This window comes from Pelmatolapia mariae, linkage group LG22, assembly GCF_036321145.2.
Source record: "Pelmatolapia mariae isolate MD_Pm_ZW linkage group LG22, Pm_UMD_F_2, whole genome shotgun sequence".
NCBI classification, from domain to species: domain Eukaryota; kingdom Metazoa; phylum Chordata; class Actinopteri; order Cichliformes; family Cichlidae; genus Pelmatolapia; species Pelmatolapia mariae.
The window spans coordinates 24,970,349-24,997,914 of NC_086245.2; the positions used below are offsets into that span (position 1 = coordinate 24,970,349).

The 27,566-nt window shown below is 41.9% G+C and overlaps 2 protein-coding genes across 5 annotated transcripts in view; one reads left to right on the plus strand and one right to left on the minus strand.

Moving 5' to 3' along the window:
• nhsl3 (NHS like 3) overlaps nt 1-21,915 on the plus strand; it is a 41,655-nt gene extending 19,740 nt beyond the window's left edge. For 2 of the 4 annotated variants that reach the window (XM_065471193.1, XM_065471196.1), the window contains 8 exons: nt 13,266-13,424; nt 13,625-13,668; nt 13,778-13,913; nt 15,844-15,951; nt 16,044-16,207; nt 16,318-16,488; nt 16,621-20,056; nt 20,453-21,915. In XM_065471193.1, the coding sequence (XP_065327265.1) occupies nt 13,266-13,424; nt 13,625-13,668; nt 13,778-13,913; nt 15,844-15,951; nt 16,044-16,207; nt 16,318-16,488; nt 16,621-20,056; nt 20,453-20,493 (4,259 nt within the window). In that variant the 3' untranslated portion in view covers nt 20,494-21,915. Of the gene's footprint in view, nt 1-11,351; nt 11,616-13,265; nt 13,425-13,624; nt 13,669-13,777; nt 13,914-15,843; nt 15,952-16,043; nt 16,208-16,317; nt 16,489-16,620; nt 20,057-20,452 lie in introns of those variants that run through there. The other 2 variants (XM_065471197.1, XM_065471195.1) reach the window with 2 other exon arrangements.
• A 113-nt stretch (nt 21,916-22,028) lies between these two features.
• On the minus strand, nt 22,029-27,536 carry yars1 (tyrosyl-tRNA synthetase 1). Its single transcript, XM_065471198.1, has 14 exons — nt 27,426-27,536; nt 26,757-26,830; nt 26,527-26,673; nt 26,263-26,438; nt 26,016-26,145; nt 25,793-25,873; nt 24,238-24,330; nt 23,985-24,120; nt 23,786-23,871; nt 23,562-23,697; nt 23,354-23,472; nt 23,071-23,264; nt 22,831-22,972; nt 22,029-22,715 (listed from the first exon to the last, which is right to left on the minus strand). The coding sequence occupies exons 2-14, from the start codon at nt 26,811-26,813 to the stop codon at nt 22,605-22,607; spliced, it is 1,608 nt and encodes a 535-aa protein (XP_065327270.1). The 5' UTR covers nt 26,814-26,830; nt 27,426-27,536; the 3' UTR covers nt 22,029-22,604.
• Nucleotides 27,537-27,566: the final 30 nt, after the last annotated feature.

The following is a 27,566-nucleotide window of genomic DNA, read 5'->3' on the forward strand; positions in this document are numbered from 1 at the left end:
CACCGGCGTCGTGTTTCACGCGGTCCAAAAACACAACATTAAACAAATGCTTATGCTTCACTGTATCTACACCGAATGTGCGAAATGGCAATTATTCCAACAACGAGTGGTGATTAATGTAATGTATTAATGAGTAATTAATGTTGTTTTCATTTGGAGAAAGGGCAATACTTTCAATGTGTTATGAGGAAAAGCAGTGTTGACATTGTTGGTTAGAGCTGCATCTCTGGATTTTTGAGTATATTCTGAGTAACAATCATCGGGTTGCTAAAAATCTTGTAGCTTCAGTGCAGCTGAGTGATCCCTCTGTCTCCAATGCAGAAAGAGTTCATGCATTAAAACATAAATTCAGTCAAAGTGTCTTCATCTGCACAGACAAATGCAACCCATGGTGTGTGTGCGAGAGACATCGTAATTCAGAGGTCCGTGTTTCTGCTTCAGACGTGATTGTAGAATTGATGGTTTAATGATCACCTTTTTAAAATAAGAACAAACTCATCTTTTATGCTTTCATTAAGCCTCGCTTTCTGACATCACTGTGTCCGATCTTTAATTCAAAGCTTGCGACAGTTTCATTAAAGCTGGTCCTGCCGAGCCAATAGATGAATTTTCAACTTCACCACAGTGGCTTTAATTCAAGTTAATCATCCGTGAAAGGGGCTCTTTCATATAGATTTGTCCTCTTATGTAGATAAAATAAATCTGGTTTGTAAGCTGCTACAATTGCTGCTGGTGAATGTTCTGTCCAGAGTTAGAGGACTAACATAGAAACTTGGAGTTATTTTGCAAAAGCATCAAGAAAATTTCACCAGCAGCTCAAACAAACTTCAATTTCTTCTCCCTATCCAATTAAGTGTGGGCAAACATTGATAATATAAATGTTGCTGATGTTGGACACATGTGAGACAGCATGTGAAAACTACTACATTAATATGCAAAAAGTCAGATGTCATTCATCTGTTTCTGTGTATTTTCTATGAATTTTGAACTTGAAGATGTCAAACTGTGTCCAGTCTTTGATTTATTGTGGTTTGCCTATGATCCAAATAGATAAACATTCATTTGTAGCAACAAGAAAAAATGATTAAACCTTTGATAAAAGCATAACAAGGTTTACAAGAACCCGTTATCACACGGCATCATCAAAAGTTGCCAGTCTCAATAAGAGCGAGTACATTGGCTAATTTGTGGTGTGTGTGGCTGCAGTGAGTGTGTCGCTTTCCCCCTGATAACTGAGAGTTTTACTGAATGAGGATTTTGAACAGAAGTGAGCTGTTTGTTTTTAATTTATCCATCAGAAATTGTCCAGTAAACTAAAATTTTTCAGGCATAGTTTTGAGGGATATTTGCAAACAGTGAAAAACACTGGAAATTTTGGAAAGGACAGTTCTTTGTGATTGTGTCATTGCTTTGCTGTTTATTGTGGACAGTCGGGATCCTGCGTCTGAGTGCATCTCTTTTCCCTTGCTGTGCCACATATACAGAATGTTAGGATAAAAATTTACTGTTTTTACCCCTCGGCTGTAAAAGGACGTGTTGGCGGACGGGTGAGCGGTGAGGTCACTCAAGTTTGTGAATGAAAATAACTTGAGAATGAGGATAACTTCAGAACGATGTAGGATTTTGAAATTCATACCATAGATGCATCTACAAAAAATCTCAGACAACTTCGAATCTCAGTGACCTTGAACTCAAAGTCAAGGTCAGAGGTCAGGTCTTCTGAAAATCTTTGAATGTGATAACTTGTGAAGGATTTTCAAATTTACACCATATACTTGCACCTACTAGCAGGCTGACGGGAAGCACTGGCAGCTGCCAGCAGGGGCGCCACCAAGGGGGGACCGGCAGGAGGCACTTGCCCCCCCCGACAATACTGCCCTATGTTGATAATTTTAATAAACGTGAGCACAAGAGAGAGGGAGATACCCTACAATGAGCTGAAGCATTAGCTTATTCTTTATTGTTATTTGCAAATTTGACCACTTAAACAAGATGACGTGTGTGAGGCATCATTCTTTACTTCTAACACTTGGTAAAATAAAAAATAATTATTTGTGGCTGTAACTAAAATGCAAGCATTTTGTGAGCACCATCGCTTCATGCTCGGCTCTCGGGGTTCAGTAAAGCTCTCTTATTGCATGTTCATGGCGGCAGGATGGATGTTCACAATTAAATTTATTTCATTCACAACCAATTCAGTCTTCATGTTTTTGATCAAATTTTCCCCCGTCTGGTCGCCCAATTAAAAAATAAATAAATTCTAGAAATGCCCCGGGTCAGGAGACCTTGGATTCATGCAGGCACAGGCGTTATACACTAAAGCAGAAGGCGGTGAGGCGGTGCCAGCTTCAGCCTCTTTTTCTACTCCAACATTTGGCAGCAGGTTTACTCAAACGCCTTTTCACACACATTTAAAAGTGTTTTCAGGCCGATTCAGTCCGAGCGGTTCTGACTTGTTTACGAAAGGGAGGCTTAGCTCATCGGCCGTGCATAATGGGATTTCGCAGAGGAAGAGTGATGAGCAAGAGAGAGTGTTTCTAAGACTTTAATGAAGGCTCACAGCTAGCAGAATGAGCTGTTGTTCTCAGTGGCTAGAAGTCACTCGCAGAAGTTAGCAGACACATGCTAGACTCATTCTCTGCATGTCTTTCTCTCACACACACTCTTATATTGCTAAGCTTCCACTGCTGGTACATTTACGTGCGTGTTTATCACATGTGTGTTGTAGTGTACACTGAAAAAAGGCTGCGTCTGTTCAAGCCTAATGCGAACGGTGTGATTCGGATGACGTGCACTTAAATGAAGATGTCCGCCCCCTCGTTGCACCTCGCAGCCCTCTGTGCAGGATGTCAGCAGATCCTCTTATTTATTTATTTTTGCTCCATGTAAACTCTGCTTTTCACATTTGATGGTGGCAATACAAACAAGTTTATCTAAAGTATACCACAATGCCTTGGCATATTCCACAAGTGGACTTGAAACACGGCTATGACATTTTCCACAGCTTTGACAGCCTCTTTCACAGCAGCTACTGGCTAACTCTCATGCATTTATCCATCATAACAGACTGATGATCCATTTAGAGGAGAAAAACAAGGGGTGATTGTTTTGAAGAAAAAGAACTCCTTTAACTTCTCGAGGAAAATAAGTGCCTAAAATGATAGAAGTGGCATTTTGGTTAAATAGGAAAAAAAGAAAAGAAATGCAGACATAGCTTTTGTCAACCGATGAGTCAAGCCAGAGTTTGACATTTACATTTTGTGGCATTGCTGTCATTGAGAAAAAGGGTCGAAGAGGTTGGGAGTTTGAACAGCTGCTAAACGTCAAGCAGTTTGCTCTTTATCTCGGCTGAAGTTTTATTGTGAAATTTCAGGCAGGATCCTTATCTGAGACAGCGGTCACGTTATCCTGTGAGCTTTCCTTTTGCAAGCGAATTTTGGGAACGTTCCGAGGAAAATGATAAGCATGAACATGAAACACAGGCTGTGACAAAAATCAGTTTTCTTTGTAAAGCTTACAAATTCAGATAAAGGAAAACGAAAAGAATTATGCATCAGAAACCTGCGTAACTGTGGCCATACCATTGTGCAGGAAGATGGTGGGCTGCCCCCTACAGGTGGATAGCGAGTTAAGTTTACCACTTAAATTGATTTCTGGTGTCTTCGGGCAAACCCTGCAGATTTGGACCTTGGTTTTACTTTTTTGTTTTGTATTTTTGCTGATCTATTTCATTTGCAATCACATTTTACTGTACTTTGCTGCATTTGGGTAGGTTTAGCCATTAACAGTTGCTCGGTTAGTGTCCGGAAAAGGTCATGCTTTGGGTTAAAATGCACCCATTCACAACAGCAAACCACACTGAAAAATTATGATCCAGCCCTGCTCAGAGATGAGTCCTGACTCCTCACCATTACAGGTGTATGGGCTCAAACAATCTGCCTCACCTGTTTCCGTTTTCATATCCAGCTGTTTCTTTCAGGTACATTAGAAGTAATAACTCGGTTTCACAACACACGAAACTCTCACTTTATGTTTAGTTCAACATGAACTGAATTTTGATCTAAACAAAAAAGTGGGATGCCACTTGTAACAGTGGAAGAATTTTCCAAGATTTTAGCTTCTGTGCAGTTGTGGTTTTGTCGGTCCATTGGCATCCACCTCTGTGTGACTGCACACTGGGCATTATTATTGCAGTATGCTTTACACACTTGCACCCTTTTGTCTTCTCCCATGGCAGATTTCTCTGGAGGCCCACATTGCTCTGCAGGAGTCCGGGGTTCCCCTGCACTTCCTCCCACACACCAGTTGGAACGAGATAGATTTATTATCTTATTTGGAGTTTGTAGATGAATGTGGCAAATAGCAGGTCAACTGTGAGTGTGCTGTGAAACATCCATATGTGTTTATAGAGCTTTCAGTCTGACTCACAAAAAGCTTTTAAATGGAAGCGACAGGCAGCACAAACAGCTCACGACTCCTTCAAGAAATATATGCACAATCCCCTTATCTGGTTAAGAGAGACAGAGAAGAGACAGAGGGGGGAAAGAGGGATAATTACAAAAAGAGTGACGCTTTCTATTTTTAAGCACAGCGGCTGGTGTGGCTGCTAAGTTTGGTTCTGTGTTTGTGTACCCTGCAGAGGGTCCTGAGTCCAATCACCTCGGCTGAGGTTTACACCTGCTTCAGGTCGGGATTAGGAAGAGAAACAAATACAGGATTTATCTCCGGTAAATAGGCACCGGTGGGTTAAGACGACACATGAGCTAACAAGGCATCGCATTAATTTAATTGTGCTTAAGCTAAGTGCAGAGAGGGTCTAAATGAACCAATTTTACATTTCAGAACCTGTATTAGTATTTGTTTGAGATCTCACCTTTATTACATGTTTTTTTGTTTATCGTTGGCCCCTGAGTCCTAATTTGTTAAGTGATCAGTGCTGGTAAAGCACCTGGAAATATTCTATTACTGGCACTCACTAAACCTTCACTACAATATTTCAACTATGAGTAAAAATTTTGTTTTGTACATAAAACCTATTTACCAACTAAAATCTTGACGTGCAACGGCTGAACAGTAGCACACTATGGACTTTGCATTTTAAAGCACCAGCATTAGAGTCTTTCCAGCAATGATCACTGGTTGTAGTTCAAGTTATCCGTATTTGATTAAGTTTGGTTAAGTGTAAAGTTACCAGCTAATCCCATCGAGACTGGTTAGCAACCTCCAACCATAAACTGCCATAAGATCAACACAGACATAGATACTTACCAATTAGCGCTAACTTACAGACTAATAAAATACTAGAATTTCATGTACAAAAACCAAAATCCAAACTTCTATGGCAGGCAGAACCACACAACAAGCCATTATTTATCAGATAATTCCTTTAAAAATGCTCGAATAGGTACCAACATCACCAAAATAATGATAGCTAGTAAACCTAGCTGATAGCTAGCAAACCTAGCTATCAGTTAGTGCTACCTGTGTTGGTACACATGCTAGCTTTTAGCCTTAGCAAAATCCAAATGTTACAGAAAAAAAAATCACCCACCTCTTCTTCATAGAGAGCTAAATCATTGTTGTACCTGGTTGTAAAAATGCTTTTCTGTAAGTTAGTCATTAAACTACCTATCTCATATCTCTGAGTCACCAGTGATGCTGACAAATGGGAGTTTTTGCCTGCCTGGCATAAAACCTGGGCTCATTATTGATGTTTGTACCTAACCAAATAATCTGTAGTTAAATGATCTAGAAACTGTCATACTCTTTCAATGACATAATTTTGATCACAACTCTTCAGATCCTTGTTTGCTTCAGTGTTTCCTTTGCCCTTCTCATCCTCCTCACCACATCTATTCAACCCACTGTCTTCCTTTCATGTTCCCTCTTCAGCTCACCACCTCTGTTTCCCACCCAGAGGAAATCAGAAATGCGGGTGATTCATGGGTAGCGACATTTACCGTACACGGTGATTTATGTCCTCTCCATATCCTCCTGCCCTCTTCCCATTTCCTCCGCCCCTCTCCACCTTCCTTTAGTCCTATTTTCTTTCTTCTGCTGTCATCTTCACACAATCCCCATGATTTTTTTAGTACAGGTTTTCGTTTTTGTCTGTTTGCATTTTTTTTCGTACTCTCTGAATGTCAAATGTAATCAGATAAATAAAGTGATAAATGAGCACAATATAACAATGCAATGTTTCCAGACACATTATCACAACATACATGAAATATTCCAATAGATATGTGTGTAAGGGCTGTCGGGCTAGCCTTCATCTCTCCTTCGCCCTGGTAAATACTGCACAACTAAAAGCTGAGGGGAGCTCATAACTCAAGTCCACCACAACAACCGCTGAATACAAATCAGGAGTGTAGCAGCCAGCTTGAATAATGACACCTGTGTGTGTGTGCTCCTGTGTTGGGGTGATTGGAGGTTTATTGCTGGTCACACTTTAACCCTCTCTTCCTGTACTGTGGCAGCTTCATTTGTGTGTACAGGGATGGAAAGATTAACCTTAGAAGACTCAATCGACTGCAAACCTTACACTTTCTATCTGCTGATAATCACTAAACGCTGAATCATAAGACAAGGCAGGTGTCATCTAAAGTCCTGATTGTGTTACTCTGTGGTATAGAGTTCAGTTTTTGTCCACAGACTATTCATTGAAAAAATACAGATCCATGTGTTTGCACTGGCTGGATGCTGGGCTCTATGTAGTTTAAGTCACACACCACTGTGCTCCTGTAAATATTTACTACTTCAGCAAACGTATATTAATCTGACTGAAAATAGACTCCAACGAAAACTCTGTTTACTCCAGCTTGATTATCTCTGCTACAATCTACTGCTGAAAAATGAATGTTTTGTATCTGTAACTCAAAGGGAGCCTATCATGATCATTTTGAGCCTCGTGTTCTTGTTGTTGTTCTCTGCTAGCGTAGCTTTGTGTCATTCACATTTCAGAGTCATCCTTATTTATCCTGGACTGGACTTTGGAGCAGCTCCTTAGTTAATTCACTGTCTAAAACAATCCATTTTTAAGTCCATTGCTCCACCCTTTGAGCTAGCTGTCTTCTAATTGGTTACTTTTTGTTAAACAGAAGGTTTGAACAGAAAGTGGGTGGGGCTTCTGTGCTGACATCATACAGAGCCATGAGTGCAAAAAACTGCCTGAAAGAAAGCATTTAGAGACTCAGATCTGATTTTTGGCTAAAAGCACTTACTTTAGCACTTACCAGGCTCAATGCGCGTACATTGAGCCTGGTCCTGCAGGAGGTTTCTGCCTGTTAAAAAGGATTTTTTTTGCTTCCCACTTTCACCAAGTCCTTGCTCATAGGGGGTCTTCTGATTGCTGGGATTATCTTTCTAATATTGGAAGGTCTTAACGTTACAATGTAAAGTGCCTTGTAAAGCCACACACAACCAGTGGAAAACATTACTTCTACATGCCACTGTCACCTGGTGTCCCCCCCTCTTTTTTTCTAATGAGCTCAGTGTTAATGTAGTGAACCATACACCCAGTAATAAACAAAAGCAGTTTTGAAACCCAGCCAGGCATGAAGTGGAAACCCTGTACCTCGTTGTGGTCCAGTGGCCCATGTGCTCACCTGATACGGATTTTGAGGTTGTGACAAAAGCAATACAGCTATCACTTTTTAGTCTCTCCCTTTTTCTCTATGTTGTTCTCTTCTCCTCATTTCTGCAGTGTGCAGCAAATGAGAGGGTGAGCCGAGGATGTGTGATGAACCACTATGAAATTATAAAATTTTCCATCAAGGGTGTTTATTTCTGTGTGTGTTAGCATCCATGGTTGGGCTTGGTCAGCTCACTGGGAGTCATATTTTATATTCAGCTGCTTTTCTTTTGCCACTATCAATACAAAGTGGCCATGTGTATTTGCTATAAACATCCTCATCGAATGACCTGCTTTTTTTTGCAGTCTCATACTTGCAGTCCAAGCAGAATCAGAGCTGATATAGCACTCTCTAGTGGAGCAAGACGTTATATGGGTGTGTTACATGTTTACCAGAAACCATAAAAAGCTTATGTCTGTGTGCTGCTCTGAGAGATAAGGTAGCTGTGTATAGTAACATTGTTATGCTTGCAGCTTGTAAAGTAGGTCAGTTTCGAAGTTTTTAATAATTTATTGTCTGTTTTGTTTATTTTCATATTTGAAGTGATTTTTTTTATTACAAACGGGCAACTTTGGATAAAAAGTAGGGTTAATTAATCTCATTAGTTTGGATTTAAAGATGCGCTACAGTTGTAATACACATGCATTTCATTTAATTGTGATTAGGGCTAATCTATCTGCTCAGATTATAGACTTTACACACAATATCTATGAAAATAGAGGCTCTAATGATAGTTTGGGAATTGAAGGAGTCAATATTTATTATTTATTTTGTTCCCGACCTAAAACCCTGTGTAGTTTGAAAGCCTTGTGCACTTCTAGGATAAAAAGGAAATAATATTGCCAGGACTAGAACTAATAATTGTTTTCCTCTTAAATAATCAGTTGTTACATCACTAAACAAAGCTGCTAATGTAGCAGCTAACAGCCCAACTTAGTTTCCTTCCTTGATAATGTTATCAGTAGTTAAATATTATTTAAAGACATATTGTAATTCAGTGTTTCTGCCACTTTGGAGTTTGTGTTGGAATTGTTTGTTGATGTTAGTGGTCAGTACTGTTTCTAAGCTAGCTAGTGTTGCTCACTAGCTAATGTTAGCTAATGTTAGCTAATGCTGCTCACTGATTAATATTATTCATTTCCAATTTAAATTAACAAATAACACATTTAATTAATTGTTTGAAAATGTATTTAAGATTTTTTCATGTATTTTGTGTTAAATACATAAAAAAGCTGAATCAACTTTTTGGGATTTCTTTACCTGAATGATTGAGCATGCATCAAGACACATGAAAAATGTTTCACGTGGTTACACAGAGAAACTTTGAATGTGTGGTTTTATTTGATCAGCAGTCAAACATCTGTAAATAACAACCCTATAGGAAGGTTTATTATGACAAATGAGCGTGAGAAGAGATCTTAAAAACCATAAAATATTGAATTTAAATATATGAGTTTAAAAAAAATGGCATGTTCAAATAAACAAATAGACATTTTTCTTCCAAACTCCACACACTTTACCTTTTCAGCAGATCACACACCTGGCTGGAGCTCTGATACAAGATCAGAAGGCAAAAGGAAAATAACATCCCAAGTCGTTATCGTTATTTTAAATGTGACTGTTGCTAATGAAGCATGGGCTGTATTTTTGTGCCTGTGACTTTAACAAGCAGGTTTTGTTGGCTGTCTGAGCTCTGATTATTCTTTCACAGACTATTTGACCTGCAAACAAGCCCAACAGTCTGGCACTGGTGATTTATGATATTATCTTTAGACTCACAAAGACAAGGCTGTAAAACAACCTCTGATTGTCCCCTAAAAGGCACACCAGTTGATTTAAAAGTGCTGAAGGAAGTAGGCTACTTAGCTCTTTACAAGTAAATATTTGGCTTTTTTTTCCATCTTTTGACCTGACACCTTGAACTGATTTGGAAACCTGCGTTAGAAAGGCTTTAGTGTCCGTTATTTCATCCTTTGCAAGTTTCTGTTTTGTTTAGCTTATGCAGTGGAATGGTTTGTTGTGTGCACTGAATCAAAGGCCCTCGCTTCCCTCTGCCCTCTCCACCAGGACCAGATGGTGTCTCTTTAGGCATTCTAATGAATATTGATATGAGGGGTCTTAGTTAACAACAGGGGGAAGGGTGCATATGTTGGGCCAGAGACCCCCAAAACTGGCATGTAGTAAAGGTCTGTGGTGAGGGGAGTGGGTGTGCAGGGGATTTATATCTGAAGAAAAGGAGCGTTTGCGACTTGCAACAAAGCTCCTTTCTCATGCCCGTAAGCTCTCTCTTGTCTTATATTGGTAAGATATTAATATGGATTAGACAGTGATGAGACTGAATTAGTTGCCTGGTGATGTCATCCAGACACTTGAAGATGAGATGCAGAGCAAAGATGTGGTGCAAAGTGTGATATGGCATAAATGGGTAAGACAGAGAGATGACAAAGGTGAGGCAAGTGGGAGCACGAGGTGAGGAGACAGGTGAGGAGACAGGTTAAGCTGGTGGCAGAGTAAATCCTCTGGCACGGCTCCCAGGTCTAAAGCTCCTGAATGCCTCTGTGTATTCCAGCCTCGGCTCACCACACTGAGGTTGAACCACTGCCAGCACCCCGGGCTGGGCAGTCTGACCCCGGGGCACTGGGGTGCAGATTTCTTTACGGGAGAAGCTCCACTTTTATTTTACCAGTGCCAGGATTCCTGTATGTGGAGGGATAGCAGGTGAATGATTGAAGGTAATTGCATTACTACCCTCCAGCTGGTGCAAGCCAGCTGTAGCCCCCTGCTGTGACCCTGTTATTGGGGGAAAACACCCATTCAGGGGGCAAGAGAATCAAAGTGCTGCATCTTCACCAGCAGGAAAGCGATCCCAGGATGCAGTGCTGATTGTATGTTTGGCACCGAATCCACATTAACTGAGTTGTCCTGAAGCCGTGTTATATTTCATACCCTCTGCAGTTTGTCAGGAAACATTAGCAGGAACTCATCCGCAGACAGATGATGAACTGAGGCGCTGTCAGCTATTTATAACTCAAATTAGACCTTTGTTAGATATAAGGCTAAAGGGGCAGGCAGGAAGAAGGAAGAACTATAGAAAGATGTAAAGGAGTTGAGATTGGCAGAGACAGGCAGGGGAGTGAGGGTACTGGGAAAAAAGTGATGGAGGGAGACATAAGAGAATAAAACATACAGAACGCTGGAACGGCATAGCTTTTCAGCGTGAGGACACAACCTTTACTGTCAAATGCAGCCCCTGTAGCCCTTAGATAATGAGACACAGTGTCAGACACATGCATACTGCTGAAGGCTTCCAGTAGGGATGTAGAAGCTTCACAACTTTAGATTATATCAGTGACCAAGCGGGTAGTTTTAGAATCTATGGTAGAATATGCAGAAATTAGCTCTCTTATATTGGAACATTTTTCATGGGTAGCTTTGTTTTAATTAGCATAAGGAAGCTTTAACTGGGTTTGCACTGGTGGAGTGTGTGCACAAAGCTCCACACGTGTCTGTCTATACTGAGTGAAGTGGGGGGCTGGTCGCCTCCTGAAAGCCAAACTTTGACAGCCGTCTTGCTGGCGGGAGGGGTTCATCATTTGACAATGGTGAGGGAATAGCAATGGAGGGAGCCTGTGTGAGCAAAACAGACACGAGAGAGAGAGAGCGGCGGGGGAAGGGAGGAGGGTATCAGACTCGGGGATAAGGCAGCTGGGCTGAAAGCAGATCTCATTGTGCGCTTGTCCTTCCCAAGTCCCTCCAACTCTCTGCAGAAGCACCTGCGATCACTGCTGTCGAGCTCTGCCTCCTCAGTCGAGGCATGCGGATCTCAATCGCAGGTCAAATTGACAGAAGGACGACTTGTTAGACTCTGTTTTGCTTTACTCTGCCGTTCTGAGTTTGGGTTTTGTTATGGCACTGGTGTAGGCATGGTTGTTTACTTGAGGAAGAGCATCCACTCTCTGCTGTCCATCTTCAAGAAGAAGGGTGAGTGCCGACTCACGTGGAGGCTGCAGTAAATCTCTGTAACTTTGCTGTGATTGATTGTTTAACCAAGCTTTTTATCATACTAAATATACCTTAAAAGCAAGTACTGTTTTTCATTTTAACTGACATCTACCTCAACAGTTCACAAACACAGACACACCGATGTGTAAGAATTACTGTTGAAGGTAATTTGGAGGTCCTGTCTAATGAGATAAAGCTCTTTGCTGACTTTTTGGGGGGGAATCGTATTAATCAACCCAAATCCCTAAACCTCCTGCAGGGGTCTGGCAGAGTATCAGGGAGGGCTGCTTCTTCGGTTATTTGTTGCTACTGGTTAAAGTGTTACATATGTGAGTAATTGTCATGAGATGCTCACAGTTGTCAAGTGGAAGTTTATAGACTAAACTGAGTGTAGTCCATCCTAACTGGGAACCAGTGGGAGCAATAAAGGAAGGAAAAGGAACACCTCACGCTGACCCTTGCTCAGCTAAGATTTTAGCCAATTTGCATGACTGATTTCCCATGGAAATGACTTCCCAGTTCATACACAGTTGTGCAGATTTTCATGAATTTGTGGTTCAGAATCCTAGATGTAGCACTGTGATGTAGCTGCCATCACTGTGGTTTACACAAGAAGGCAAGAAGCCCCAATTTTATCCCACATGCCAAAGACATGCATGTTTGGTCAGTTGATTCTACGTTAGCTAAAGGTTTGTATTATTGCTTTTCTCTCTTTTTGTTTGCCTTGTGATGGACTGGCAACCTGTCCAGGGTGCCTCTTACCCAGTGTCAGCTGGGATCAGCTCCTTAGCTGTCCTTTGACGTTGAGCAAAGCAGTCCTGCAGAGAGACAGAGCTCGGTCCAGTTCCCACACAGGAGGTCCTGCCAGCAGGGTTTCTTGCAGCATCCTTGCATGCGGACAGATTATCTGCAGTAATCCCTGCGGGGTTTACAAGGAAGCAAGATACTGCAGGAGATTAGCCAGGCCATAGTTTACTGCCGAGGGCCTGGCCAGACTGGGATGTCTGCATGCCAAACTTGGATGAGGAGACTTAATAAGTGCGCTGCATTAAAGGTGCGCTGATAAACGCACATTCTTATCAGGTGGAAGTGAAGCAAGTTCTCTGTCAAGTTGATAAATGTCTGTATTTATGCTAACGCCATTGCTGTCATTGGGATAGTGCAAAGAGTTGATGTCTCACTATTGTTTTAATTCTGAATAATTCTGGATAAATGCTGTTGCCAAAATTAGTAGTTCTGATGTTAAAATATGTGTGAATAAAGGTTCTGTCACACAATAGGGTTCCACAACAAAATGTTCCACTAAAACAAATTGGTAGGTACTCGATATAACTCCAGTTCTGTGAGTGTGTAGCCCCTGCTCTAACAGGCATAAACCGGTGGTTTTGTGCCTTTGTTGTTAGCTGTGCCATCCGATTGACCATGCCCTTGAGCAGGACAGTGATGGGTAGACATCACAGTTGTTGCAAGACATGGTTGGAGTGCAAAAATCGTTTTTTATAATATACCTGGAAGTTTCAGTGCACGTTACAATATTAAGACCATTCTTTTTGGTGAATTTCAGGCATTTAAAGGTATAAAATACCAAATAGATTTGACCTTTACTATTTTTTCTTATTATATCAACAGCTGGTCCCAAGGTGAATGAAGACCAGAAGAGGTTGACAGTCCATTATACAGCCTCGCAGCACTACCAGGAGAATGTTTTCATTGAGGGCAGCAGGCCTCAGTACTTGGAAGACCTGCACACTGAAGCTCAAGAGGGACTCAAGATACAACAGCAGGAAGGTAAGGCACATTCATTTGATTCTTGATATCAATATGACATAACATAACATTTGGTTCGGTCCCAAACTGAAGATTTTTGTATATCCCACTTTTTAAAAAAAAAAAAAAATCTATGGTTACATAAATGATTTCATGTCTATATAAGAGTGATTGTATATGGAGCTTCAGTTTTTTCAAACTTGTCTGTTTGGATCTCTCAGAACACAAGAATGGAGGGAACTTTCCTGACAATGAAAGCATTGCTGTAAGTGCCCTAAAAGCTCTGTGGATCGTTTTACTCGTTATTCCTCAAAGCAAAGACAGCTACCTAACTACACATCTCTGTGTGTGTCGGTGTGTGTGTATCCCTGCAGTCCACAGACACTCTCCATCCGGAGGATATCAACTCCAAGGACGGAGATGCATCTCCAGAGTCAAGAGCCACCTCTGGGAATACTGATAGCACAGTAACCTTTGCTGCGGTGACTAGACCTGCACTTACCCGCCAAGGCAAGAAACAGCTCTGCTTGTGTGTGTAGAACTTGGAAAGGAGGGATATGTATTGCCTTCATCTTAGAGGAATAGGAGCTAATCATAGTGCCCATGAGAGCAGTTTGAGCTTTGTTCCTGAATTTACTGCTTTATGGTGAATCATAGGTGGGTACTTATTTAGCATGCACGTCTCATTCCAGCTGCTTGGTGCCTCTGCAGTTATGGTGTGAAATCAAAAGAGGAGGAACTCAATACACAGACACACACTCATACTAACATACTCTTATGCACAACTGAAGATTTTTTTCTGTAACTCAAAGAGTTCTAAACATCTAAAGACATCACAGCAGCTCTACACATCACAGCTGAAGGGAAAAGCGTGCCATTCTGTGTGTGCATGCAGGGAGTCTAATTGGTATTCGGATCATATATTTATAAAAAACCTTAAAAATTATCAAGAGAAGAAAAGTGCCTAATATATTTTACTTTCACTGCTCCCAGTATTTAAGCACTGTTCTTACTGGCCACTTTTTTGGGTGCACCTGTTCAACTGCTTGTTAAAGTAAGTATCTAATCGACCAATCATATGACAGCATTCCATTTAGGCATGTAGACATGGTCAATATGATCTGCTGAAGTTCAAGTCTCAATCTCTGCTGCCATATTAGGATTGTAGGGTCAGAATTTGGCATAAATAACATGGAAAGCGTGGTTCAGGTTGGTGGCAGTGGTATAATGGCGTGTTGGATATTTTCTTGCCACACATTCTTGCCCCCTAAGTACCAAATGATCATTGTTTAAGTACCACAGCCTCGCTGATTATTGTTGCTGACCATGTCCATTCCTTTATGACCACAATGTGCACTTCTTCCAACAACTGCTTGCAGCAGGATGAAATTCCATGTCACAAATCATTTAAAATGGATTTCCTTAATATAAAATTGAGTTCATTGTACTCAAATGGCCTCTAAAGTGACCAGATTTCAATCCAGTAGAGCACCTCTGGGATATGATGAAGTGGGAGATTTGCATCATGGCACATCTGCAGCAACTACGTGATGCTATCATTTCAATACTGAGCAAAATCTTTGTTTCTAGCACTTTGTTAAATCTGTGCCACAAATTAAGGCAGTTCTGAAGGCAAAAGATGTAACTATTAAAGTGTCCAATGAGTGTACAACTTTTTTTAGTCATGCCAGCAATCTGGCCCTAAGATTGATCATCTCCCTTAAATATGTCAGTACATACTGGAAACATTACCATTAATCCTATATAGATATTCATGGCGCCTACATATGTTGTTGAAACACTGACTTTTCCTTGAGTGCCATCATAAAATGTGCATACATATTTAGAATAAGCTGCTGAAACTGGCTGCCAGCTCGGAATATTTAGGTATTAAGTATTTTTCTTAAATTTGTTTTTATTTTTCCAGAATCTGTTATGTATTACTTGAAAAACTAATGACATTTCCATCCATTTTATTCATACTGTTTGGTACTAATTGTGACTCTAATGGGCTACACCAAAAAGTAGAAGATTTTTAACCGCATACTTGCATCCCATTAATATGCTAGGATAATCATTATAGGCATGCTAGCATGTTGGTGGTAACATTTAGCTTAGGTAGAGCCTTAAAGAGCTGCAAATATGAAAGAAGATTCTTAGGAAGGATTAGCATAAACTTGCTCCTTCTCCCTGGTTGTGGGAATACCTGAAATTTGCTGCCACATTTGTCATAATGACCACAATTAATCACTAAAAAGGACAGTCAACAGAATTTCAATTAGCAGTTAGCATGAACATGAGATGGGCTTTGTCAGTTCTACAGCACAACCTGCAAAGCAAAGAATTCACAATTCAGTTTTTTAATGTGCGGCGAAAAATCAGACAAGAATATTGAAGCCTGAAATGTGCACATGTGAAAGTTTTGTTTTTTTACTTACAGGTTCTACATTCAAGCCCCTGAATCCAATCAAAAGACAAGATAAGAGCAGGAAGAAGACCAGGAGGACCACCATCATGGGTATTCCCAACCAGGTCCAGAAAGAACTTGGTGCGCTCAAAGTATTGTTCTTTGTTGATGATGAACTAAAACTATATTACCATGTTACTAATGGTGCTAACAGTGATATACCTTCTTCACAGGCCTAAACAGGAACTCCACCTTTCAGCCGCTTGTTTCTACTGAGGTCTCTGCCAACACACAGATCAGTAACAGCCAATCATCAGGTGTCGTCACCATTTCTACAGATGATGGGACTCCAGTGGCAAATAAGTTGGGAGCAAGGGTACATGTTTCAGAGCTGGAGGTAAAGAGTTATTCAGAAAGAACCTATTCATTGTAAATAGCTTTGATATATGTTATAAGTTTAATATGCCTTTTATATTTCAAGAATGGTCCACTCCACTCCACTCTAAGCAGGCATTCAGAGGTGAAGAGCTGGTGAGGAAGCATCTCCAGGACCACCAGGACTTTGGTTCCCATCTCTTTCCCACCTCCAACCTAAGACCCAAGTCTCTTGCAGTACCTGGCATGACAACATCCACCTCTTTATCTCCTTCAATGTTTAATTTCCTCCAGGAACCCCAGGTAGGAATTAAATCAAGCTGTTAGATAAGAAAACTGTCTTTAAATTAGTTGTGTGAACTTTGTTTCTAATTCCTAGTTGATTATTGGCGATTTGTCACATTTACATGTGAAACATTTTCTGTTTTCTTTCAGGGGCCAGTGATGTCTATCTCTCCACAGGCCACTTACTTGTCTACAATCATTCCTAATGCTGTAATGCCAGCATCGATTGAATTCATTGAGATTGACCGCAGTACCAGCCGGACTCGTGGCAGCAGTATCAATCATGGCAGCAGTGTCAACCATGGCAGCAGTGTTCGCACTGTAAGCAAAAGCAGCCTGGCATCTGGGGACTCGGCAGTCAGCCCCTTGCTATCCAGAAGATCAGATGGTGACACTTCCCAGACAAACCATTATCACAATGACTCCACACTGGCCACATCAGCTTCAGGGTCAAACTGGAGTGAGTCAAAGTCTTCTGAGACCATTATTTCAAACTCATCCCCACTGTCCTCCAAGGGTAGCACACAAAGCAGTAACTCTTCACAGAGAGTATGTCTAAATGGGCAAACCAAACAAACTGCGGGGGATCAGGACCTTGTTAGTTTCCGTAGCTCAGTTCATGCGATTAGCAGCCCTAACAGTAAAGGTGAAAACCTTGTTACAAGACCAGCAACAGAATCTGGTGAATCGGGGGCGGTGGCTGCTGGAGAAGAAGCAAAGAATAAAAAGAAACGTAGCCTTTCAGTTATGAAGACCAAGCAACCTCCAGCACCACCACGTAGATCAAACTCTCTGCACAGTAATAAGATTAGAGGTAACTCCAGGGTGGTTCTTGTGGATAACAAAAGTCTTAATGACTCTGCTTCTGGGGAGGTGACATTTACTAGAGAAAATATTGTACCAGAGGATGAGACAAAGTTGGTTTCTACAAATAGCACTAAGATACCCGAAGATGTATCAAACTTCCTTAGGTCAAGCTCTCCAGATTCTTCCGCCAATCCTCTGAGTTCTGCTAAGGCATCTTCAAATGAAGATGGGCTATCTCCAGAATCTAGTTCCTCCCCACAGAAAGTTCCACCAGAGGATGGGAAATTTGAACGGACCATTTCTCCATCTAGTGGCTACTCTAGTCAGAGTGGCACGCCAACGCTTTCTCCAAAAGGGATCTCCCCAACCTCCCCAGACAAGCAGAAGAAGAAACCAGTCAAGCCGGAAAGATCAGCGTCGCGAGCCTCATCCTCAGCAGCATCTCCTTCATCCTCAGTTACGTCTTTATCATCTGGAACATCTGAGCTTGCCAATACAGAAGTTTCCGTGTGTACCCTAAATCAGCCTCCACAGGGATCTTCACCAACTGTTGCTACAAAAGCCCTTGCACTGAAGAACAATACCTCAACTTTTAGAGAGGAAGTAAATGAGCTATTGAACATCCCACCACCTCCTAAAGTCAAAGCACCATGTCCTCCTCCTCCAGAGACATGGGTCCACAGCAGACGCACCTTTGAGCTCCTCTGTGGGCCTTGCCCTAATGTTAAACAAAAAGCAGCACAAGTACAGGAAAGCACAAGTAACGACACAGGAACCCAGACTGAAACTAGGAAAGAGATGCAGGTTTTGGATCAAATTCAAACAGCTACAGACAAACCTATCATAGAACTGTCCAAAACTCAAGCAAAGCCTGAGTTACTATCAACAATGCATCCTGACAGAGTCCATGTGGTGCAGGAGGGTAAGGAATATCCAGAACAAGAAACACCTTTCGTCCAGGACAAAAGAAAGGCAAGCGTAGATGTTCAGCAGCAAGAACAGAGTAGTAGCTTTGTAATGAAGGAGCCAGAGAGTCAAGGGACAACTCCAAAGAAAGATCCCCCTCCTGTCATGAAGAAACCCATGACACTACTGCACAAAGGGGAAATGGTCTTGGCGGAGAAGTCAGTGGAGAAAGAGAACAATGTAACGAGTGGCACAGCAGAGGTCACTATATCTGTGGAGAACTACACGTCTTTAGAGAAAGGTGTGACAGCTTTATATGACGAGAGCAAGGCTGAGACGGACAGAAGTGAAGTCCAGTCCATGCAAACACTTTCAATAGAGGTCCCCAGAATCAATAAGTTTTCTCCGCCACCTACCCCTCCCCCAGCATACCACCCAACACCACCTCTATCAAGGAAAACACCTCCCTCAGCAGTATCTACACCTCCAAATGATTTACAAAGGGTACAGGAGGAGATCCACATTGTAGAGTCCTCCTGGCCACCTCCACCACCTCCTTTGGAAGGGGACTCTGTATTTGATGGAGTGGATGAGGTTGACTTTCCTCCGCCTCCTCCTCCATCCATCATAACCGACAGTGCACCAGATGTGCTGGCTGGTTGCGTCACAGATTTGGGCAACCCTAATGTGCAGACTGTACAGAGTTCGGATTTGCACCCAACTGTTCCACAACCAGTTATAAATGACACAGAACCAGTGGTTGACGTGCAGGTTCCAAAATCTAAAGCTTTTGAAGAGATTTCTTCATCTGTTTTAGAGACTGTCTCGCCTCCACCAGTGGAATCGCCTCTTATACCAAGTATGAGAAGAGCAGAGAGCCCAGTACCAAACACAGCTGTAGATCCTCCCAGCAGTTTCCAGAAGCGAGCTTCTCTGCAAATTGAAGATCCCCCTGTGTCCACCAGTACTCAGTCTTCAGCTCTGACTGTGCCCGTAGCACCTCCTCTACCGTCAGATAATTTAACCCATGGAGTTAATTTCAGAAGACATTCCAGCCTAGCAAATCGAGATGCCAGGACCAAGGAGCTCCTCTCCCGCCACAAAAGTGTTCCCATTCCCAAAGAGGATGCTAACATACCTCTTGTCACCCCTTCCCTGCTTCAAATGGTTCGCCTGAGATCAGTCAACATGACCGAAGATCAGGTGCAAAGTCCGCCAGAGGACAAGTCCACAAATGAGGAAGCACCAGTTAAGGATAATTCCCCAGTTTCTATCCAAGGATCTCAAAACATTCCTCAAAAACCCATTCGCAAGTCTTTGTCACTGAAATCTCCCCCTCAGGCCATTAAATCATCCTCTGTGACAATGACCAGTCCTTCAATGCGCTTACAGGAAGCCATACGAATGAAAACTGCAGCAATGTCTTCAAGAGATGGTCTGCCCTCCAAACTGGGTGTGAAATCACCGACATACAGCTGTGTCAGTGACCCAGGAGCTTTGTCACGGAAATCACACGAAGGATATGACATGCACAAGTCTCCAGCTTCTACTGCTAGCTTTATCTTCTCTAGGAGCACAAAAAAGGTTGTCATAGAGACTGCCTCATCCCCCGACGCTCAGGCAAATCTAAAGCAAAGCTTGGCAGCTGAGCTCATGCAAGTGTCCGATCAAGCCAAGGCTGCTGTGTTCACATTTGATGGAGTGAAGTGTGATAAAGTTCCTCCACCTGTAGCCAAGAAGCCGACGCAAAGCAGCATCAACTCTTCACCGAGTCTTCCGAATTCTTTGTCAAAGATGGAGGTCAACGTCAAAGGGAATGGAGCAGTAGTAGGAGGAGAACATAGGAGTGGAATAAACCTGTCTGAAACAACAAGTAAGTTTATCATTATATTTGTGCCTTCATTAGTGTTTTTGCTGCTGAGTTTGCAACAGCTTCAAGGTTTATTCTGTACCAGCATGAATAAATAACTCTTCGAACTCTTGCCATGAAAAAGCAGAATGCAATGTCCTTGTTTGTAACAGCAAAGCAGAGGTTGCAGAATAAGAGTCACCTCCTGCACAAGCCCAGTACAGATGCTGCTGGTTTGCCTACAGACTTTTTTTTCCAGTTAAATGCGCAAGCATGTGCTTTAATTAACCGTAACCTGAAGCTCGTGATCATGTCTCAGTAATTCAATTAGATTAGGAAGGAATACTCATCAAGCGTGTTCCTGTAACTGTATTATGGTGATACTATAATGTCTAACCACCACTTGTCTTCCCCCTCCAGCAACCAGAGTAACAGCGGACACAATTGAAACACTGTTCTGAAAGACTTCTTTGGTGATTAAACAAGAACCAGGCTGATACCAGAGGAACAGAAAAAGGACAACTCACAAGAGAGACTGACTGACATTAAGAGACATTAACTAAGTGTTTGTGTGTGTTTCCTCCAAAAAGCCTTAGCCTGTATTGGCCTTCCTTAATATTTATGCAAAAAAAAAAAAGTATCACTCCCAATTTCTTAAAATAGCTTTATTCTGGAGTATTTTTCTAAAAATATAGTTTATGTCCTACTGAGGCCCCTCAGGGTGAAGCACTGTACATTGGCTGAATTGCAAATATTTAGCTTGTGTTAGATCGCCTCCCAGAGGTTCCATTAGGTAGTTGTAATTTCAACTCAGAGAAAACGATTTGTCTTCGAAAAAAAAGCATTTCTGTACATAGATGGTCTGTTTCCCCCTCCTCTTGTATTATATATATTGCAATATTGTCTGACAAAAGCATCCACTGTAGGACAGGATATCCATTCCTTACTTAGACTGAGTGAAGAAATTACTGAGCTTAGCATCATTCCCGCTTTTTGGTGTGGAAAGCATTTGTCAAAAAGGGATGCAGCATACTTAAGAATTCAGTGTTTTTGTTTTCCCGAGATGCACTTTTGTAAACAACATATGCTAAACAGTTCAGACTTAACAGAATAAAAGCATCTAAATACGGGAGTAGGTGAAATATCAAGTAGATGCTTTTTTTTTTAACAATTCTCATCAGTATCCTATTTATTTATGTGTGATTGTTTTCACCAGTAGCACTGTCAGTCACCTTTTCCTACCAAATATGAAATATTTAAGAATCTATTTCATCTGAAAACCACCTTTAGGGCTATGACTGGGGTGACTGGCCCTGGAGGACCATTACACTGGAGCAGGATGTCAGTGTTTTCAAAAGCGGACCTATTATTGTAATCCCTGTGAACCAAAAGCTCAGACATCACGCCTCAGTTTCAGATGGCATTTTTTAGTTTTGGATGTTAATGTAAGTGAGAGTGGGCCTGTTAAGGAGCAGCCAATCAGGAGAATGTTTGCTTAAACTGAGGGGAAAGAGACAAAAACAACATGTTTCAGATGGTTGATGAACTGAGGGGATGAATTAAAGCCTGGGTTTAAAAAAAAAAAAGCATTATTATTTTGAACTGTGAATCATGCAAACTACTTCATCCATTGATAAAGACATGCAGCTGAAACTGAGCACGATGGGTCCACTTTAATACATGTTCTGTAACTCTGTAAGCCTTTTTATGGTGGAAAAAAAAATACAGCTCAATATATTTGCACAAAACTTTCCCCCTCTCAGAATCATTGATGAGTGAATTATACTGACTCCTCACACAGGGTCAAAAAAATCTATGTTTTGCTGATTATAGAGAAATATGTGCAGTTATTACTTCTATAAATAAAATTTAAGTGTATTAAACCGTTTCCTGTGTTCATAGTTCAAAAACTGTCTCACTGATCACTAATGATATTCTCACTCAGACTTCAACCAGTGTTTATTACACATTAGAGATGAATATGCATGGTTTGATTATAACAACTAATGTTCAGATCTGGATTTCTGTGCAACATTAGTCAAAATACAACCGTCATATAGTACAAGGCATATTGATTTTTATATACATAGGATGTTGGGAACCCATAAAACTATACTTAGTAAGCAGATTTGGCAGATTGGCCACAGTCCTGATGTTCACATTTACCATGAAGGCAAACAGTAAAACAGGTAACTAAGGAAACGTTCAGTCCCTTTTAGGAAACCTGAGATATTTTTCATTGGCTACTTCCACGAATGAGCTATAAAGACCAGAGTCCTTTAATTGAAAAAGGCCCTTTCTTCCCCCATATGTGTACTAGTAACACTAAACAACTTCAAAGAAAGGAAAAGTAATGAATCAGGTTGTTAATTACATAATTTTTATCTTTCATATGCTTTTCCATTGACGCGTGATAACAGAATTTGTCTAAGAGTTTAAAACATGTAAGACAAGGCATCATGTGCCGTCACTCTTCAGGAAACATCCAGACGAAGCTTGATGCTGCTGCCATGGCGACTTGATGAAAGTACTGTTGCTGTGGCGAGCGGGAGCAGCTTCAGCGTTTGTGTGTTTAACTGATGTTGCCTCCTTTGAGCGTCTTACATGTGATCTGCCCCAGTTTGGTCATCAGCTGCTTGTCTTTCCACTGAGCTATACACTCGTCTGATATCTTCAGGTCAACCTAAAATACCAGATACCACACATGATTTTATAGTCTGTACTTTAAATGTTAGATCTTTAGTAGAGGGGGAAAAATACAGCGGTTTACCGTTATAGAGATTCACAAAGAAACATACCTGGAGTTTCTCCCACACCTTCTTCTTTGGGTTAAGTCTATCATCTGGCTTGCCTGACTCATACCCTTCCACAAAGACCCTGTCCCCTGGCAACGAACCTTCTGGAGGATCCAGGGGCTCCACCTTTCTGGGCTCGCCCTCACTGGAAAACAAGCAGAGATCGGAGGAGTTGGAAATTGAAGCTAAATTTCACTTTGTACAAAAAAACAAAACAACCCAGCGCCCAAAAAGGAAACTCACATAGAGGCACACAGCAGCATGGCTTGAGACTCGATCCCACGCATCTTCTGGGGTTTCAGATTGCACAGCACCAACACCAGTCTGTCCTGCAGGTCCTCCTGTGAAATGTAGGCCACCAGCCCACTGACTACCGTCCTCGGCTCAGGCTCTCCTACATCGATCTTCTCCAGGTACAGAGAATCAGCGTCTGGATGCTACAGAGGGGGGAAAATTATTTTTAAGCTCCACAGTGATTATCCAATGATGTAAAAGTTCTGATTATAATGAAATGACAATAACTTACCTTCTCCACACTGAGGATCTTTCCCACTCTGATGTCCAGTCTGGATGGAGCCAGCTCATCATCCTCTCCTCCACCACCACCTCCTCCTCCTCCGGCCTTAACGCCCTTCCCTCCTGCTTCTAATAACACACAAGTAAGACAGCATTAAGTCTCAGTATGAAGCCAACTCCCGCTTTAAGCCACAGCAGCCACACGGTTTGACACTGACTTGTCTTTGAGGGATCGGGATAGGCGTTGCTGGTAAGTTTACGGAGCTCAGGAGACTCGAACTTCTTTCTAATTGGCTCCAGTAGCTCATTTAGTGCAACCTCCACAGAGGCCTTCAGGTCTCCAGGGTGGATCATCTATAAACAGCAGTTAACTACAGGTTAAATCAGAGCTCATTACGGGAAGACTTCATTGTTCAAATAAACCAGTTAAGGCGTCCTTCACCTCTGCAGCGAAGTCCTTCTCCACTTCCTCAAACACACTGTAAACTTTGTCTCCGCCCCACTTTGCGTCTCTCTTGATGGAGAACACTGAAACACAACAGTACAAATGATCAACTCATTTGATTATTCAAATTGATTTGCTGAAAAAAACAGGAAGTCTGAAGCCAGGTTGCAGGAAGAGATTGAAAAATAGTTTCTACCTCCTCGTAGAGGGAAGAGGACATATTTGACAAAAGAGAGAACTCCATTGTTCTGGATGTTGCCCGGCTCACAGAAAGCCTTCTTCAGCTTCTTCTTTACATCCTCTTTGGAGTCCAGGAGATCGATTTTTGATTCCTGGAAGCAAAAACAGATAATAAAATGAAGATAGACGGAGTGTTGAGAAAATTTCCCGTCGAAATCTTGAACTCCAATCACTTCCTTCCATGACAAACTAAGTTTATATGACCTTACCTCTTCTGAAGAGCTCATCTTAGCCCCTGTCAGCCCCGGCACCATCGGGTTCATCAGGTGGGCACGTTTAGCGTAGCCGAGAGAGGGCAGGTACTGCAGAACAACACAGGTTAAAAGCTTGAACAGCTGCACAAACAGCTGAATGTTATCAATTCTGTACTAGTCTGTTATCACACTTTCACATGTAACTGAATATAGAAGCTGACATGAGAGAAAACCTTAAAAGTCTCAGAAAGGTAAAGAACTGGATCTCACTCTCTGATAATAACAGAATAAATGTTCTACATCTTCTATAACAGAAAAACTCGTTTGGCTTTTTGTGAGAGCACCACGACCTTTGAAGCATCAAAGTCAGGCCAACTTCGGGGTTAAAAAAGTAATCCCTACAGCACCCTACATTCATAAGAGTGCAGGAAGAGGAAAGTAAATGAACTTCCCATTCCTCTCTGGATGTAAAGGACTGAATACTGAGCACGGGACTGCATAGCTAAGGACCTAATGAGTCTCAGCCTCCACAAAAGTCCGAGCAGGTGTAAGTAAGCGTGGCCAATGAAGCCTCAAAATTATATCACAATGATTCAAGGAAATTTGCTACTTGCACTGATGACAGTCTAACTCATTCAAAGCGTGCACCACAAGGTGCCGATAACATCAGCGACAGCAGTAGAGTGCAATAGCAGTGACACAGCATAAATTAAAACATAAGTAAAAAAGCAGGTATTACAAAATATGAGATTTAGCTCTAATATATACAAATAGCTCAATTATGAATATCCAGAATATCACAGAGATGAAATATATATGACTGACACTTAACTCTAACCAGTAAAGTTGGTTATTTGTTACTTTCACTTTAGAACATGTGTAAAAAGGGTGTAACTATTGACTTTGTACTGTGCCTTAGATGAACGAGTTGTACTGGGATATAAGCCACAAGCAGGAATGATTTCTTTTGTCACTCAGTGGTGCATTTGTGGAACCTCAGTCTCTCGTTGAACGTGCTCCTGTGACTAGCCAGCACGTCATGGAGTGGGTGGGAGGTATTGTCCACTATTTTCCTTATCTTATATAAGAGATATTTTTATATCTCTCCAGCATTTCCTCCTTCAACTTTGTCTTCATATTCTCAGTGCGTTTTTGCATCAAGTAGTGAAACCGGTTTGATGTTTACCGTTTTCTTTCATAGTTTGCAAAGTGTGTGCCTCTTACAGTCAAACCACTGCCACACTATTGGTGTACAGCTGCTCCCTTTTTAGGTAACAAATCATCATTCGAAGCTCACACACTGCTCTCGCACTCAGACATAAGTGGGCTTAGGCCATTGCTGCCCACACTAGCAAACAGAAATGCACCACTATATCACCAGTTTCACAAGATGACGCTTTTGTAATCGCGTGAAAATTATACCAGTGTTATTGTGGAAGGTATGATAAGTCACAGCACTAATGTACTGGATTTCTTTAGTCGTTAGCAGCTGTGCGCTGCTGTGAGGCTGCAGAGGACTTGAGCTAAAACTAAAGGAAAACCTCTGTAAATGTGCAAAGGTGTAGGATACCTTCTCTGCCAGAGTGAAAATCTTCCTCTGGTCAACACCTCCAAACTGAGCATCCACTTTCAAGTACTCCTCATCCAAAGCCTGAGGGCATGAGGACACACACAAGATACGGTTACTGTGATTAATACTAAGCTGTGACATGGACACATCTGAGAAACTTCAACTATTGCGTTGTCACAGTGTGATGACACCAGTGGCTCAGTTCTATGAACAGTGTTATTACCTGTAGGCCAGGGTACAGCAGACCACTCAGGAGAGGATGCTCCACCTGTTTCACCACCTCAGCTCCAGCCTTCTTAGCATCGTGCTCTGTCACCATGGAGGACAGGCGGTACACATCCAGAGTGTACTCCCTGGAAAACATGGTAACACCTACATGTTCAGTATGAGCTGCAGCTACAGACAAGTTTTAAGAGACTGTAAAGTTGAACGAGTGGATGTCAGATCAGCCTCTGAATCAGCAAACAGACCTGCTGAGCTGGAAGTCAGTTCCTTTGACAAACTTGAGTTTATCCAGAGGCACACTGATGCTCTCCAGCATGGCCTTGATAACCTGCTCGTAGTATTTGACCCTGAGCTCCAGCAACTCCCAGGGAGCTTTCATGTTGTCTAGGTAAGCATGCAAGTCTGCAAACAGAACAGTGACCTAAGGAAAGGTAGAAGAGGGGGTAAAAAGGCTGTTTTAATTTAATAGCAACTACAAATAAAACCACAGTGCGCTCTGCCACACCCACCTCACATCCAGCTTTGAGGAAGTCTGCTATCTTAGACATGGGGACAAAGTAAGCTACGTGGGGTTTGCCAGTGGTTGCTGTGCCCCAGTAAACCCTGAGCTCTCTCTCCTGAAGGACCTGCTTCACCTTCTCCTCTCCAAGGACCTCCTGCAATACACACACACGAGCAGAAACATGTGAGTGTGACCTGTATGCTCCAGTAACAATGAGCAGCTGTCTGCGTGTCCCACCTGGAGGTTCCTGGTGATGAGGTTAAATTTCTCATCTGGACTCAGCTGATCTGCCATGGCGCTGGGTGCTCCGACTGTAACACAAGCACAGAGGTCATCCTCCTGGGGTTTTTAATAAGGGAGTTCCAGTTAAATCGCTTTCGGTTTATTGTTGATCTTAGCTACAGACAGGTATGACTAACATTCGTCTGACTGCCATGTTTTTTCCATTGAAACAAAACAGTAATGCATATTAATTTTGCGCGTTTTACAAAGTTAAAAACACTGCAGCTCAGCTTGCGGTCTATAAGCCGTATTCATTTAATAAACTTCACTTTGTTGCTCCATAGGCTGTGCAGCCTAGCCAACAAACACAACGGTAGTTTTGAATAAGACGCAATTAGCCAAAAAATTAAAAAAAAAGCACATTTTTCTCTCCGGTAAATTTGCTAAAATTCAGCATGTAGCCTACAATTTAGCCAACTTAGAGAAATACTGGCTACCTCACCGGGCAGCTTCCACCGATGAATGAAGGAGCATATTAGCGAGAAAACCATGTGCAGCTAACGTTACCTAGCTCCTGCGGTTATAATCGATTCAGCTGCTTTTTTCTAATTGTTACATTTTTTTGTTTATCTCACAGCAATGTCGTTCTACTGTAAAAATCACACTGCACAGTAGCCGACTTACCTCAAAACCCGTCTTCTTTCAAAGAGTCCTGGGTGAGAGAAACCGGCTGAACAGACCTGTCAGTGTTGCATCAGCGACAGCCTCCGCTCTGCTATCGACTCTAGGCGGAAGTAATCGAGTTCAGAGTGCAGGTCCTACCGG